The 14,774-nt window shown below is 38.8% G+C and overlaps 1 protein-coding gene across 6 annotated transcripts in view; it reads left to right on the top strand.

Annotated features, from left to right (window-relative positions):
* LOC132306086 (uncharacterized) overlaps nucleotides 1-14,774 on the top strand; it is a 58,955-nt gene that overhangs the window by 19,635 nt on the left and 24,546 nt on the right. For all 6 annotated transcript variants that reach the window (XM_059803303.1, XM_059803306.1, XM_059803305.1 and 3 more), the window contains exons 3-6: nucleotides 3,976-4,033; nucleotides 4,399-4,454; nucleotides 6,267-6,329; nucleotides 7,932-8,000. In XM_059803303.1, the coding sequence (XP_059659286.1) occupies nucleotides 3,976-4,033; nucleotides 4,399-4,454; nucleotides 6,267-6,329; nucleotides 7,932-8,000 (246 nt within the window). The remainder of the gene's footprint in view (nucleotides 1-3,975; nucleotides 4,034-4,398; nucleotides 4,455-6,266; nucleotides 6,330-7,931; nucleotides 8,001-14,774) is intronic.

The raw sequence follows: 14,774 nt of genomic DNA, 5'->3' as shown, positions 1-14,774 counted from the left end.
TAAAATTCAGGCTTTTTGGCATGGTTCACCATTACTGTACAAGTTTTTTTTGACTGTTTAACTGAAGTACCAGCACCCCATTTTGCTATTATGATCTGCTTATGCTGCTGATTCCTTACCCTAGTAGGCTGTTCTATTCAATATTTGCATTGATATGCATCCATATGCGGATCCCTTTGTCTCCTATTCTCCAAATCTAGTGGAGAAATGATTCCATATTTTTCTAATATATTACTTAATCAAGAAATTTGATGTTACAGATTTTGAAAGTCTTCTTTTGTGGCTATTTGCTTCCTTGCCTAGCCATGGATCCACAGTAATCACAGATCTTAGAGGAAAGGGTCCAATACCACTTGAAGCAAACAGAGATGAACACAAAGTCTTCGTACAGCAATAAGAAAGACCAGGGTTACTCCAATCACCGTTGGAGCCTGGATTTCTAAAGAGAAATCTGGGAAAAGCCTTAGGAGAATTTTGTAATCTGAGAATAACTCAGAATGATATTGATTAAGTCTTGGTTACAATAGATAAAGAGGGTTGCCCCTTTTATAATAAAACTATCAATGGCACTTCACTTCTCTAGACTGACTTTCAAGCTACCCACAAAGTGTTAATGATAGCTTCTACTGTTCCCATGACATCTTCAGATTTCCATACCATAATTATTCTTGAAATATATATATATTTCTATATAATTGTGGAGCAAAATCCTCCACCAATCATGGTGCCTCCTTTGACTATTGTACACCTTCCATATATTCTTATCTTTACCATGCCTATATATATATAGGCTCCTTGTACTCGAACAATATACAGATTTGAATAATAAAAATGTAGCCCTTAGTGATTCTTTGTCCATGGATGTAGACCTTAGTGCCTATTGAAGATTTAATGGAGGAATCAGTGGAGAAATCTTTCAATAATTGATGTTGTTCTCTATTATTGAAGATTTGGTGTTACTAGAGGAATCAGTGGAGAAAAATCCTCCTTGTTTCCTATCTTCTAATTTTTTCCATTCTCATAAATATAAAGGAGCCTCCACCATTGTGTTGTATATGAATTGAGAGAGTATTATAAAAATGATGCAGCCCTTTGGGCTCTTTGTGCCGTGGATGTATGTCCTAGTGGCTGAACCACGTAATATATGGGTGTTCTACTTGTTTTATTTATCTCTTCGCTTTCGTTTTATGCTTTACAACATGGTATTAGAGCCTAATTTCTCTTCCTAGGTTCGGAACTCATTTTTGGGGTATTCCCTTACCATCTGAAATGCTGCTAAGGGTTTCTCGGTGCTATTTGTGACTTGTTTGGGCTGCCGGTTTGTTCGGCAGTAATGTTCTTCGCCTTTGCCGTGTCTCCAGTAGTTTTTTATTGACTTGTTTGGGCTACCAGTGTGTACGGTAGCATTGTCTTCATCTTTGCCGTATCTCCGGCAGTTTTTATCGACTTGTTTGGGCTGCTGGTGTGTTCGGTAGCATTGTCCTCGCCTTTGCCGTATATCTAGCAGTTTTTTTGTTGACTTGTTTGGGCTCGTGTGTTCGGTAGCATTATTCTTCGTCTTCTCTCCTCTCTCTTCATCGTTCACACTTGTTGTTACTTGTTATCTCAATGGCAAGTTGGCCATTTATGCTTCAACTTGAGGGAGAGTATTGAAGATTTAATGGAGGAATCAGTGGAGAAATCTTTAAGTAATTGATGTTGATTCCTATTATTGAAGATTTTGTGTTACTAGAGGAATTTTTCTAATTCTTTCCATTCTCATAAATATAAGGAGCCTCCACCATTGTATTGTATATGAATTGAGAGAGTATTATAAAAGTGATGTAGCCCTTTGGGCTCTTTGTGCCGTAAATGTATGCCCTAGTGACTGAACCACGTAATATCTGTGTGTTCTACTTGTTTTATTTATCTTGTCGCTTCCGTTTTATGCTTTACAACAGTGCCGCATGTACATGCCTATGTTTTCTCTCTTCCTTTTTCCTATTTGGATTTCTTATTTATGCATCCAATTTTAATATGGTATCAGAGCCTAAGTTCAGACCATATTTTGGGGTATTTCCTTAGATTCTGAAATGTTGCCAAGGGTTTCTCTGTGTTTTGTGACTTGTTTAGGCTACCGGTTTGTTCGGCAGTAATGTTCTTTGCCTTTGCCGTGTCTTCGACTATTTTTATTGACTTGTTTGGGCTGCCGGTGTGTTTGGTAGCATTGCCTTTGTCTTTGCCGTGTCTCCGGCAGTTTTTATCGACTTGTTTAGGTTGTTAGTGTGTTCGGTAGCATTATCCTCGCCTTTGCCATGTCTCCGGTAGTTTTTGTTCACTTGTTTGGGCTGTCGGTGTGTTCGGTAGCATTGTTCTTCATCTTCTCTCTTTATCATTCACACTTGTTGCTCGTCATCTCAATGGCAAGTTGGGTATTCATGCTCTAACTTGATGGGGAGTATTGAAGATTTAATGGAGAAATCAGTGGAGGAAAATCTTTCAGTAATTGATGTTGTTTCCTATTATTGAAGATTTGATGTTATAGAGGAATCAGTGGAGAAAAATCCTCTTTGTTTCCTATTTTCTCTCTCCTTCTATTCTCATAATTTCTTATCCTATATAAAGGAGTCTCCACCATTGTATTGTATATGAATTGAGAGAGTATTATAAAAGTGATGTAGCCCTTTGGGCTCTTTGTGCCGTGGATGTAGGCCCTAGTGGCTGAACTACGTAATATCTGTATGTTCTACTTGTTTTATTTATCTCTTCGCTTCCGTTTTATGGTTTACAACATGGTATCAGAGCCAAGTTGTTCTTGTAATCCCATCTAGAATTTGAGGGGGAGTATTGAAATTATTATCTTGGAGCATATTATCTATGTCTTCACATTCCCTTCCCGGCGTTGTTCCGGCCATTTACCGACGTCGTTCCAGCTTTTCTCGGCATTGTTCCAGCTTTTTCCTGGCGTAGTTCCGGCCATTTCCCGGTGTTGTTTCAGCCTTTTCCCGGCGTTGTTCCGGCTTTATCCCGGCATAGTTCCGGCCATTTCCTGGCGTTGTTCCGACATCGTTCCGGATACCTTTTCATCATCTTTCAAGGCGTTTTTTTAGCAAGTTGGGCATTCATGATATTCATGCTCCAACTTGAGGGGGAGTGTTGAAATATATACATATTTAATATAATTGTGGAGCAAAATCCTCCACCAATCATGGTGCCTCCTTTGACTATTATACACCTTCCATATATTCTTATCTTTACCATTCCTATATATAGGCTCCTTGTACTCAAGCAATATACAGATCTGAATAATAAAAATGTAGCCCTTAGTGACTCTTTGTCCATAGATGTAGGCTTTAGTGTTGAACTATGTATATGCCTGTGTTTTCTCTCTTCCCTTTTCCTATTTGCATTTCTTATTTCTGCATCCAATTTTAACACTACTATAAACTTTGACTAGACACTTTTCAAGAAACTATTGACCGCATCAATCCTTACTAGACACTTCTAAGACACCATGAATTATTTGCATCACATAACATGCTCTAATGCAAATGATTTGATGTTTTAGTCACACAACCATTAAAGCTCGATAGCTGCTAATATATCAGTGTGGCACTTAGGGACACGTTCCCCTTTTGAACGCTTTTCTAATCAACTATTACTTATCAAAAAATATATATATCAGTGTGGCACAATCACAAATTTTACTTTCATTGGCTAAGTGAATTAATTGCTTGTCACTTAGGATTCTTTTTCTTGAAATATGGTTATCTCTTGGAGTTCTAACTTGCACTACATATGGTAGCCATTTGCCTACATAATTAGTATATTTTCATTGACATATATATTCCAGAGTGAATCTCATGTCTAGCTTGTGAAAACTCAAGATAACTCTCTTCAGAATTAAATTGTTCAAATTTCAGTCATTTTGGGTTTATCTTTTCCTGTTTCTTATTTCCTTTTTTTTTTTTTTTTTTTTGTTTCTTCTGAATTCAGATCTTAAAGGAGAATAAGGACAAGAAAGATACAGAATTTAATGAACGATTCAAGCATAGTAAGCGCTGAAGTCTGTTTCTGACTAATATTTCTTTTTCTTCAAGTTATACAGGGAAACAATCATTGAAGAATTTGTTGAGATACTGATAATTATCATATTTAGTTATTGACACATACTTAATTGCTAAATAGTGGTCTTTTGTAACAAAGACTGTCGCATGGCTTAGTCATGTTGTGTAATTTGTACATTTTGGTAACCTTTATATCCACTTGTTCTCCTTTAATTCATGCATTGCTGTGATGCTGCTGCTTCTTGTTCCGGCATATGATCAGCATGCTGTGTTTCTGAACAATCCATCTCAAAATCTGTGGATGCATGTCTTCCTTCCAAGAATGTAGTTTTAATCACTCCTTTGTTTGCAGGACCACCCAAAGCCTTGGATGACGATGAGACTGAGTTTCTTGACAAATTAGAGATGGTGAGACAAATATTTTGAGCTAGTTATTGACAGGGCGTGCCAGTACTGAGAAACTAAGACATAATTGTATGTAGCTATTTATTGACGGGGTATGCCAATTGAGATATGGAAATTTTGTTTCTATTTTTATTTTTATTTTTTATAGATTTGGACAAGTTGGAAATATTCTATTATTCATCAAATTTTCTTGGTTGTATAATGCACTATGCTGAGTGGTGCCTCATAACTTGTGGTGTTGGTACCCATTTAAAATTTACTTTATATGGTTACTTATTTCAATACTAATAATATGGGAAGTAGGTTTTGGTCGTCTATATAACTTTTATCTTCACTGATTATAGAGATGGCTTTCATTATTTGCTATGGGAACTGCAAATGTCTCCTCCTGCCTGTCCCTGTGCGGAAGGTTTTTTATTTATTTTATTTTGTTTTTCATTTTTGTGAGTACTGAATTGTTATTGGACAAGTCTCTGCTGCATCAAACCAGTTGAGATCCATTAGAGAAGATGCATATAGTTGGAGTTTAGAACATAATTTGATGCGAGAGATTCTTATACATAGGTACTATTGGAATTCTTTAGAGTTTGTTGAATTCATTTTTTTCGATTTTTCAATTTAGCATTTGTAATTCTACATAGGTACTTTTGGAATTATTAGAGTTTGTTAAAGTCATTTTTTCGGTTTTTCAGTTTAGCATTGTTGGAAGATGATATGTTGGGAGAATATCATTATAGGAGTGATTTAAGCCCTTGATCACTCCTTCACAGAATATTGATATGAGTGAATCGTGGGAGTGGTTTTAGGAATCTTTCCTATATCATATTTATCACATGTTTGTATTCTTTCACCTATAAATAGAGGTGATCATAGTATGCAAAGATTAAGCGGAATATTATAACAGGGGTGTAGCCCTTTGGGCTCTTTGTGTCGTGAATGTAGGACCTAGTGGCTGAACCACGTAATATATTTGTGTTCTTCTTGTTTTATATCTCTCTTCACTTATATTTTATTATTTACAATAAACGTGTATAATTACTGTTAACAATCATCTACTCCAAAAGTTTAAGCTTTTTTTTTTTTTTTTCCTGGGTAAAAGCTTAAGCTTTTAGAGAGGGTGTACTTAAAAATATATAAATCCTTCAACACAACCCCTCACGTGTGGCCTTTTTTTGGTCCAGCACGTGTTTTTTTAAATTTTTAATTAGGGTGACGGTGAGGTTTGAACTCGAGACCTTTGGCTCTGATACCATGTTTACAACTCATTTACTCCAAAAGCTCAAGCTTTTAGAGTAGATGGGTTGTTAACAATTACCATTTCAAGTCCAAAAAGAAAAAGGAAAAGCCACTTTTTGAGTTGAATAATAGCTTCAGTTATTGGACAAGTCTCTGCTGCATCTACCAGTTGGGAACCCATTAAAGGAGATGCATATTGTAAAAATGTTTAGATTATAATTTGATATGTGATATTCTTGTATGTGCTATCTGAACTACCTAGAGAATGTTAAACTGAAAGAATTTAGTCGTTTTTCCATAACTGTTAGTTTTGTTAGTTTTTTCTTCTCCTTTTCTTCAGTTTATAACATTATTAGCTTTTATTCGATGTACTTTCCTAGACTGTACTTAAGATGATATTTGCATATTTTTGGAGTCTGGATGATGAATGGGTTGTTAAATTCTTGTATGTTATGTAGTTGAGTCGTATATAGGGTTTCAAGAACTGGAAGCAATGTGGTATTTTACTCTCCTGAGTCGTTGTTGCCTTCTGTTTTCCATTTCTACCTTTTCTTCTCTGAGTTTTGCTTGTTCATTTAGTCAAGGAAAGAATATGAACGTCAAATGGCGGATGATGAAGCCCAACAGCTGCAGAGTTTCCAAGTAACATTCTAATCGTTTCTATTTTTATTTATTTATTATTTTCTGTTGAATTTACACAAATTGTGGAACTACTACCTTGGTTACTACATGATATTTCTTACTCATGTAACAAGAATAGTTAGTTGAAATTTTTATCATCTTGAACTCTTTATGAATATAAACAAAGGGTAGCATTTTAGCCAATGGATTCGTAAAAGTGAGCTCTGGGGGTGTTGCAAATATGTACAACACAAGTAGCACAATGTATTAATTTCATTCCATTGCCTTTTCAAGTGTAGATATTCGTCTTGCTCAAGTACATGCATAACGTCTGCAGAACACATAGTACTGCGGCTCTCTCTCCTTCTCTCTCACAGACACACACACACTTGGGACATTACTTTGTTCTGGTTCTACTGCAGTATGGTCTTGGGGAGGGAGGACGATATACAGACCTAACTTTTGGTATTTGTTAGGTATTTCACAAATGGTATTGATGTTCAAGCACTAAATCACCCCCCCCCCCCCCCCACACACACACCAAACTGTGACTGAACATTTTAATTATCCTTAAGATGAAATACACTTTATATGTTTTTTTTTTTTTTTTAAATAAAAATTATTATCAATAGGAGCTGCAATTTGTTCGACCAAAGGTGAACATTCTTCTCAATAGAAAATTGTTGGCATGGGCAATTCTTAGTTCAACAGCACCCGTGAAATATATTCATTCTTTAAGGATATTACTAGTACTATTCTTGTACAATAAATTGTCCAACGATCCTGAATGAGCACAGAAGACGGTTCACATTTTGACCACTACGCTGGGGATGGGACCAACGAAAGGAATTATATATTTCTCAAGAAGCCCCTTAATAAATATTTAATTTTGCTGCATACTTTGATGAGGCAAAGTCTATGGAAAATTATTGGATTAAATTTTGGAATTTTGATGGTAATGCTACGGAAAGGGGAAGGTCAAAACCAATGTGGGTTCTTAGATAGGAAAAATACGATAGCATGTGGTTTAGTTGAGGTTATGACCTTAAATAGAGGGGAATGACGGAATAAGATTCCTGTAGCTGACCCAAATAGCTTGGAAAATCTTTGTTGAGTTGAGTTTGTAAGATCTTTGTAGCAAGCAAGCAATCGTGACTAAATAGGTCTGTTATATATTACTAATCTGATTAATACTGATAATTTGCACATTACAAAAAAAGAAGAAAGAAGAAGAGAAAAAGGGTGAAGATGACTGTGTATCTTATTATGCCCTAAAGACTGACTAACTAAAAGAAAAGGAAAATATAATATTATGTTTAACATAAATAAGAAATATCTCTAACTTCTCTGACAAATACAATATCATGTGTACTGTATTATTGGATATTCTTGTTCTACTTTATAGAAAACAAAAATATCTCTTGCTTATGCAGAACATAGAGATTCTACAAATTAAATGTCTCCACTACCATATGATGTATTTAAAGTTTTAAACTATGTAGATTATCTTCCAAATATGGAATTGCTCAAGCTTCATGTAGCATTTTATTCTTGTTAGCAATGTAATATTGCAGTCATGTAGACTATCAATTGTCTCACTTTATTGTTGTGGTTTCTTTTCAGGCAGCGGTGGCAGCACAGTCTACCATAACACAGGAGCTCAAGGAATTGCCCTCTGATCCTAAAGTCCAGGTCAGTTTCCCTATATGTATTTGATTGACAAGTATTTTTGTGCTTGTGCACTTCCGAACCTCCAAGGAAATGAGACAGTGAGGTCATGGTATGATAATTTAATGAAGCTTGATCCGTCAATATCTTAACCTCTTTTTGCATCTTGGATCTACCTGGTTTGTGGGGTGCTGCAACGTTCTCTTTGGGGAGTGGAGTGGAGGTTGGACCTCCCTTGAGGTACGCTCCCCAAGTGGTGTTGGGGTTTGGAAACACATTCGGAAAGCGTGGGATACCTTTTGCACTCATATCAAATTCCTACTCACGGATGGCAGGAGGATTCGTTTCTGGGAGGATGTTTGGTGTGGTTGATCACTCTCTTGCTCTTGCTTTCCCACGGGTCTTCAGGATTGCCTCGGATCGTCAGGCCATAGTGGTTGTGTTAGCATTTATGATACCACGATTTATGGTATAACTTACCATAATAGCCGAGATATGATAGGCCCAAATCACGGGATGCGATTTTCCATATTATCTGTGAGATATGATAGCCACTGATCATGTATTTGACTTTATTTACGCATATGTCTAGGCATAGAATATGCAATGATTTGATTTTGTTTCCTTTCTTGTAATATGAGCATGTGCTCATTTTATCTATAAATACTAGAGCTGTGAATGGGTAATCCATCTCATTCAAGTTTTTACGCAATTCTCTCTTTTCTCTTCTTTTTATATTTCTACTTGGTATCAGAGCCAACACCTTTCTACACCTTTCAGCAGCCTTGCTACTTGTGCGACAGCTACCTTAGGCTGTTTGTGACATCGTGTGTGACGTTGCCTACACATGTTTTTCTGTGGTGTTGTTTTGTGATCGAAAACAGGTATTTTTAAGTTTTTCAATTTCTTTTTCACTCCTAGGGTTGGGTAAATTGGGATAGTTGGTTTCCAACACCTAGAAGGGCTTGGGTAAAAAAAAATAGTTTACAAAGAGGTTCCAAATATTAAGAAGGAGGCTGTCTGGCTATATGTAAGCGGGCAGCGCTCCTTAAAAAAGGTATGTATTTGGATTTTTTGGGAATGGTCTGAGGAGACATTGTTTATGGTCTGAGGAGACCCTTTGATTTATTAACAGAATTTGTGGTGTTTTTGGAGTTCTTTTTATTGTCGTGTGACAGATTCTGGCAGATTCAGGGTCTTCGACTGTTAATTCTCTTGGCTCACGTTCTGTGAGTGGTGGTGCCATTTTTCCCATCAACTCATCAGAAAATCCAGGACTTCAAATCACCACAGTGAAGTTGGATGGTTCCAACTATTTGATTTGGGCACAGTCTGCCAAGATGTTCATTGGTGGCAAAGGCAAGATTGGCTATATTACTGGTTCTGAGAAAGAGCCAGCTGAGTCAGAGAAGGCATATCCACAGTGGTTCGCAGATAACGCTATGGTTATGTCTTGGCTAGTCAATTCGATGCAACCAAACATAGCTGTTGGCTATATGTTTATGAAGACTGCTAAGCAGATTTGGGATTCAGTTCAACACATTTATTCACAGAGGCAGAATAATGCACGAATTTTCCAGCTGGGGCGAGATATCACCAGGATTTCTCAGGGTGACTTGACAGTTTCAGGTTACATCGCCAAGCTTCGTGTTATTTGGGAGGAGATGTCATATTATGATTCCTTCCACTCTTGGAAGGATCCAGATGATGCAGTTTTATATGCAGGAATTGTGGAGAAGAATCGAGTGTTTCAGTTTCTTGCCGGGTTGAACGACGAGTTTGAGTATGCTCGTGTTCATTTATTGGGCTTATCTTTATTCCCTACTCTTAAGGATGCATATTCCTATGTGTTGTCAGATGAGAGCCGCCGGACTCATCCATTAGGTGTTGCTTTTGTTGATCGTTCTGCTATGGCAGCTCGGATTCCCAACCTTTCAGGAACTTCACCATCCCAGTCAGTTCAGAGCACTACCACCGGTCCTCCTCTGGGACGACAACGTGGACGGTGTGACCATTGCGGAAAAATTGGTCACATCAAATCTCGTTGTTATGCTCTACATGGACGTCCACCGCAACAGAAACAGCCTCGATCCTCTGCACATTCTGTTACACAACCAGTCTCGTTGTCAACTCCTGACAACCCTGCCTCTACATCTTCTGTCACAGTTACCTTGACTCAAGCTGATTTGGACAAGTTTAAACAATTCTTTAACCAAATGGAAGCATCATCTCAGCCAACCTCCACGTATGCCCACTCAGGTACTATTGCGTCTGCACATAGCGTATCTACATCTTCAACACCATGGATCATTAATTCTGGTGCTTCAGACAATATGACTGGTATGTCCTCTTCCAATCTTATAGTATCTGCTCTGGCCAATGCAAGCTCCGCCTTGCGGATGGCTCTCCATCTTCCATTCCTGGGAAGGGTCACATATCAGTTACTCCTTCATTAACTTTGTCAAATACACTTCATGTTCCAAAGTTGACTACAAATCTTATTTCTGTTAGTAGCGTTACCAAACAATTAAATTGTAGTGTAACGTTCTTTCCCTCTCATTGTATTTTTCAGGATCTGGTGTCGAAACGGACGATTGGCAGTGGGCGTGAAGTGGACGGTTTATACCTGTTGGATGCTCCTTTGTCACTGCAAGCACATTCAGCTTCATTTTGTAATATTGTTTCATCTGATAAAGCCCAGCTTATGCGTTGGCACATGCGTTTAGGACATATTTCTTTTGGTTATTTGAAACATTTATTTCCTTCCTTATTTTGTAACATGGCAGTGTCAGATTTATCCTGTGAAACATGTCATATGGCTAAACATGTTCGTTCCAATTATCCTGCTAGTAGTAATAAATCTGCTTTAGCACCTTTTGATCTTGTTCATTCAGATGTGTGGGGTCCTTGCCCAGTTACTTCTAGTCTTGGATTTCGATATTTCGTGTTGTTCATTGATGATCATAGTCGTGTTACTTGGGTTTATCTTATGAAAACCAAAAATGAGGTATACACTATTTTTAAAAATTTTATAACAATGGTTCAGACTCAATTTGGTCGTACCATTAAAAAATTCCGATCTGACCAGGGTATAGAGTACACTTATGGGGAGGTACAACGGTTATGTATAGAATTTGGGATTGCGCATCAGCTGGCTAATGTTAAAACTCCTCAACAGAATGGTCGTTCTGAGAGAAAGAATCGCCACATCCTTGACTTAGCCAGAGCAATCTGCATTGGCATGAATGTTCCCCAGTCATTTTGGGGAGATGCAGTTCTTACCGCTGTTTACGTCATTAATAGGACTCCTTCTAGGATTCTTAACTTTGCAGCCCCACTCTCAATCTTAAATCCCAATTCATCTCTATTTTTAATTCCTCCACGAGTCTTTGGGTGTGTGTGCTTTGTTCAGCAGTTGGGGCAAACTCGTATAAAGCTTGACCCCAAGGCTTTGAAGTGTGTGTTTTTGGGCTATTCTCACTCTCAAAAAGGTTATAGGTGTTACCATCCTCTCAGTCGTCGGCGGTTTATATCCATGGATGTTTTTTTCTTTGAGTATACACCATACTATAGTGGTTCAGTTGGTTCTCAGAGTGAATGGTTCCCATTGAATATAATGGATGATCACCTTCTTCCGTCTTCAACTCCTCTACCATTACCTGTTTCTTCTTCTATAATTCCTCCTCGTGAGACCCCTCCAGCTGGGGAATTGTTCCTTTTTCACAAGTTTATAATCGGAGACAACAGGTACAAGCTTCTACTCCCACGATCGACTGCCCTGTTCCTTCGGCACCAGCTCCGCCTTCTCAAGCTATTGTTTCGTTTGATGATCGCCCCATTGCTCTTCGAAAGGATAAACGTTCTTGTACTTACCCTATTTCTAATTTTGTTTCTAATTATGCTCTCTCACCCTCCTATCGGAGTTTTCTTGTTTCTGTTGCCTCGGTTCCTATTCCTTCCAGTGTTGCAGATGCGCTAGCACAACCTCAATGGCGTGATGCTATGACAGAAGAACTACAAGCACTTGAGAAAAATCAGACTTGGGACATGGTTCCGCTTCCTATTGGACGAAAGGCTGTAGGTTGTCGTTGGGTGTTTACAGTCAAGCATAATCCAGATGGGTCAGTTGCTCGTTACAAGGCCTGATTGGTTGCCAAGGGTTATGCTCAGACTTATGGCATAGATTATCAAGAGACTTTTGCCCCTGTTGCCAAGATAAATTCCATCCGTGTATTATTTTCCGTTGCTGCAATTCGATCTTGGCCTCTATTTCAATTTGATGTCAAGAATGCCTTTCTTAATGGTGATTTGCAAGAGGAGGTGTACAAGGTTCCTCCTCCGGGCTTTCGTTCTCCTGCTCATTCTGGTATGGTATGTCGTCTTCGTCGTTCTCTATATGGCCTCAAGCAGTCTCCTTGAGCTTGGTCTGATCGCTTTGGCACTGCTATGCTCAAGTTTGGTTTCCATCAAAGTGCAGCTGATTATACCTTGTTTTTACGTCATTCAGGCGGTAAGACAGTTGCTCTCATTGTGTATGTCGATGATATTATTCTTATCGGTGATGATACTACCGAAATTAATGAGGTTAAGAGCTATCTTGGCCGTCAGTTTGAGATTAAGGATCTTGGTCCCCTACGATACTTCTTGGGCATTGAGGTGGCTCGCTCCAAGACTGGCATTTTCATCTCTCAACGCAAGTATGTTCTTGACTTGCTTTCTGCTTCTGGTCAGCTTGGCGCTCGTCCTGTTGATACTCCGATTGAGCAGAATCATCGGTTGGCTAATTCTGAGGGGGAGTTGTTGTCAGATATTGGTCAGTATCAACGACTTGTGGTGAAGCTCATCTATTTATTCATGACTCGACCTGACATTGCTTATGCCGTGAGTGTCGTGAGTCAATTCATGCACTCTCCTCGTGCCCCACACCTTGATGCAGCTATTCGGATTCTTCGCTACTTAAAAGGGTGTCCAGGCCGTGGTATTTTGTTTGCTAATCATGGTCACTTACGTGTTGAGGCTTGGACAGATGCTGATTATACAGGATCAATTTTAGATAGGAGGTCCACTTCAGGTTATTATACCTCTATTGGTGGTAACTTGGTTACTTGGCGCAGTAAGAAGCAGGATCTTGTCTCTCGATCTAGTGCAGAGGCAGAGTATAGGGCTATGGCTCTTGGGGTAGGTGAGTTGCTTTGGCTGAAAACCTTGATGACAGACTTGTGCCTTCCAGTGTCGCTTCCATTCTCACTCTACTGCGACAACAAGTCTGCCATTAGCATAGCAGCAAATCCCGTTCAGCATGACATGACTAAGCATATAGAGGTGGACCGTCACTTCATTCGAGAGAAGATCATCTCTGGTCAAATTTGCACTCCATTTGTCACAAGCTCTCAGCAGCTTGCAGACATTCTTACAAAGGGCGTCAGCAAGATTGTGTTTGAGAATGCATTGTCCAAGTTGGGCGTTTCAGATATCCACGCACCAACTTGAGGGGGAGTGTTAGCATTTATGATACCACGATTTATGGTGTAACTTACCATAATAGCCGAGATATGATAGGCCCAAATCATGGGATGTGATTTACCATATTATCTGTGAGATATGATAGCCACTAATCATGTATTTGACTTTATTTACGCATATGTCTAGGCATAGAATATGCAATTATTTGATTTTGTTTCCTTTCTTGTAATATGAGCATGTGCTCATTTTATCTATAAATACTAGAGCTGTGAATGGGTAATCCATCTCATTCAAGCCTTTACGCAATTCTCTCTTTTCTCTTCTTTTTATATTTCTACTGGTTGACTGCTATCACCTTGATAGTGATTGATCGTCTTGGAATGTGCGTTTTACGAGGCACTTTCAGGACTGGGAGATCGAAGATGCTTTTGGTTTTTTGGAGTTGTTGTATCGTCACTTCGTCAGGATATTGTGGGTGGAGCTCCTAATTCTTTGGTATGGGTCCCAACATCTCAGGGGCGCTTTAATGTCCGGCCCTTCTATAGATGTCTTACGGCGATGCCAAGGGTTTCTTTTCCGTGGAAGGCAGTTTGGAAATCCAAAGCCCCGTTGAAGGTGGCCTTCTTTGCATGGACTTCTGTTTTGGGGAATATCTTGACCCAGGATAATTTGAAGAGAAGAAACCAGGTTGTGGTTAATTGTTGCTGCATGTGTCTTCGAGACAAGGAGACAGTTAACCACCTCCTTTTGCATTGTCATGTGGCCACGGACTCTTGGGACAGGATGTTAAGTTTGTTCGGAGTCCAATGGGTGATGCCCAGGTCTTCTAGAGACTTTGTTGAGGCTTGGAGAGGGTGTACAGTGGGGGCCCAAGTCCGGGACATTTGGAGGACTATGCCTTTGTGCGTCTGGTGGTGTTTATGGCTTGAGAGGAAAATGAGGTCCTTTGAAGGAAAGGAGACGCCTATACCTGTTCTTAAGTTCTCCATTATTACCACTCTGTTTTGTTGGGTTGTTGGGAGATATTCTAGATCTCAAGATGAGATAGTTGATTTTTTGGGCTCTTTGAGAGAGTATAGGCCCTATTTGGCCTTGTGTAGTTCTTTGGGATGCGGTCCCCTTTTGATCGCCTTTTTATACAATTTTACTTATAAAAAATAATAATAATAATAATAATAATAATTTTCTTGGTCCAATGAGGCAGCTAATTGTTTTCCTAATTCTCATCATTTGGAAGATGGGTAACCTCCTTTAAGGTCTTAGAAAATAACCTCAGATGGAACTTTTGCAAAAATAACTTTGAACACCACTTCCCAGAGTTTTCAAGAAACGAGT

Source organism: Cornus florida, unplaced genomic scaffold (assembly GCF_030987335.1).
Source record: "Cornus florida cultivar Cherokee Brave unplaced genomic scaffold, ASM3098733v1 CherokeeBrave_3.0.0_Hap2_Chr05, whole genome shotgun sequence".
Taxonomy (NCBI): domain Eukaryota; kingdom Viridiplantae; phylum Streptophyta; class Magnoliopsida; order Cornales; family Cornaceae; genus Cornus; species Cornus florida.
The sequence above is the reverse complement of the archived record's forward strand: the minus strand, read 5'-3'. Positions and strand labels throughout refer to the sequence as shown.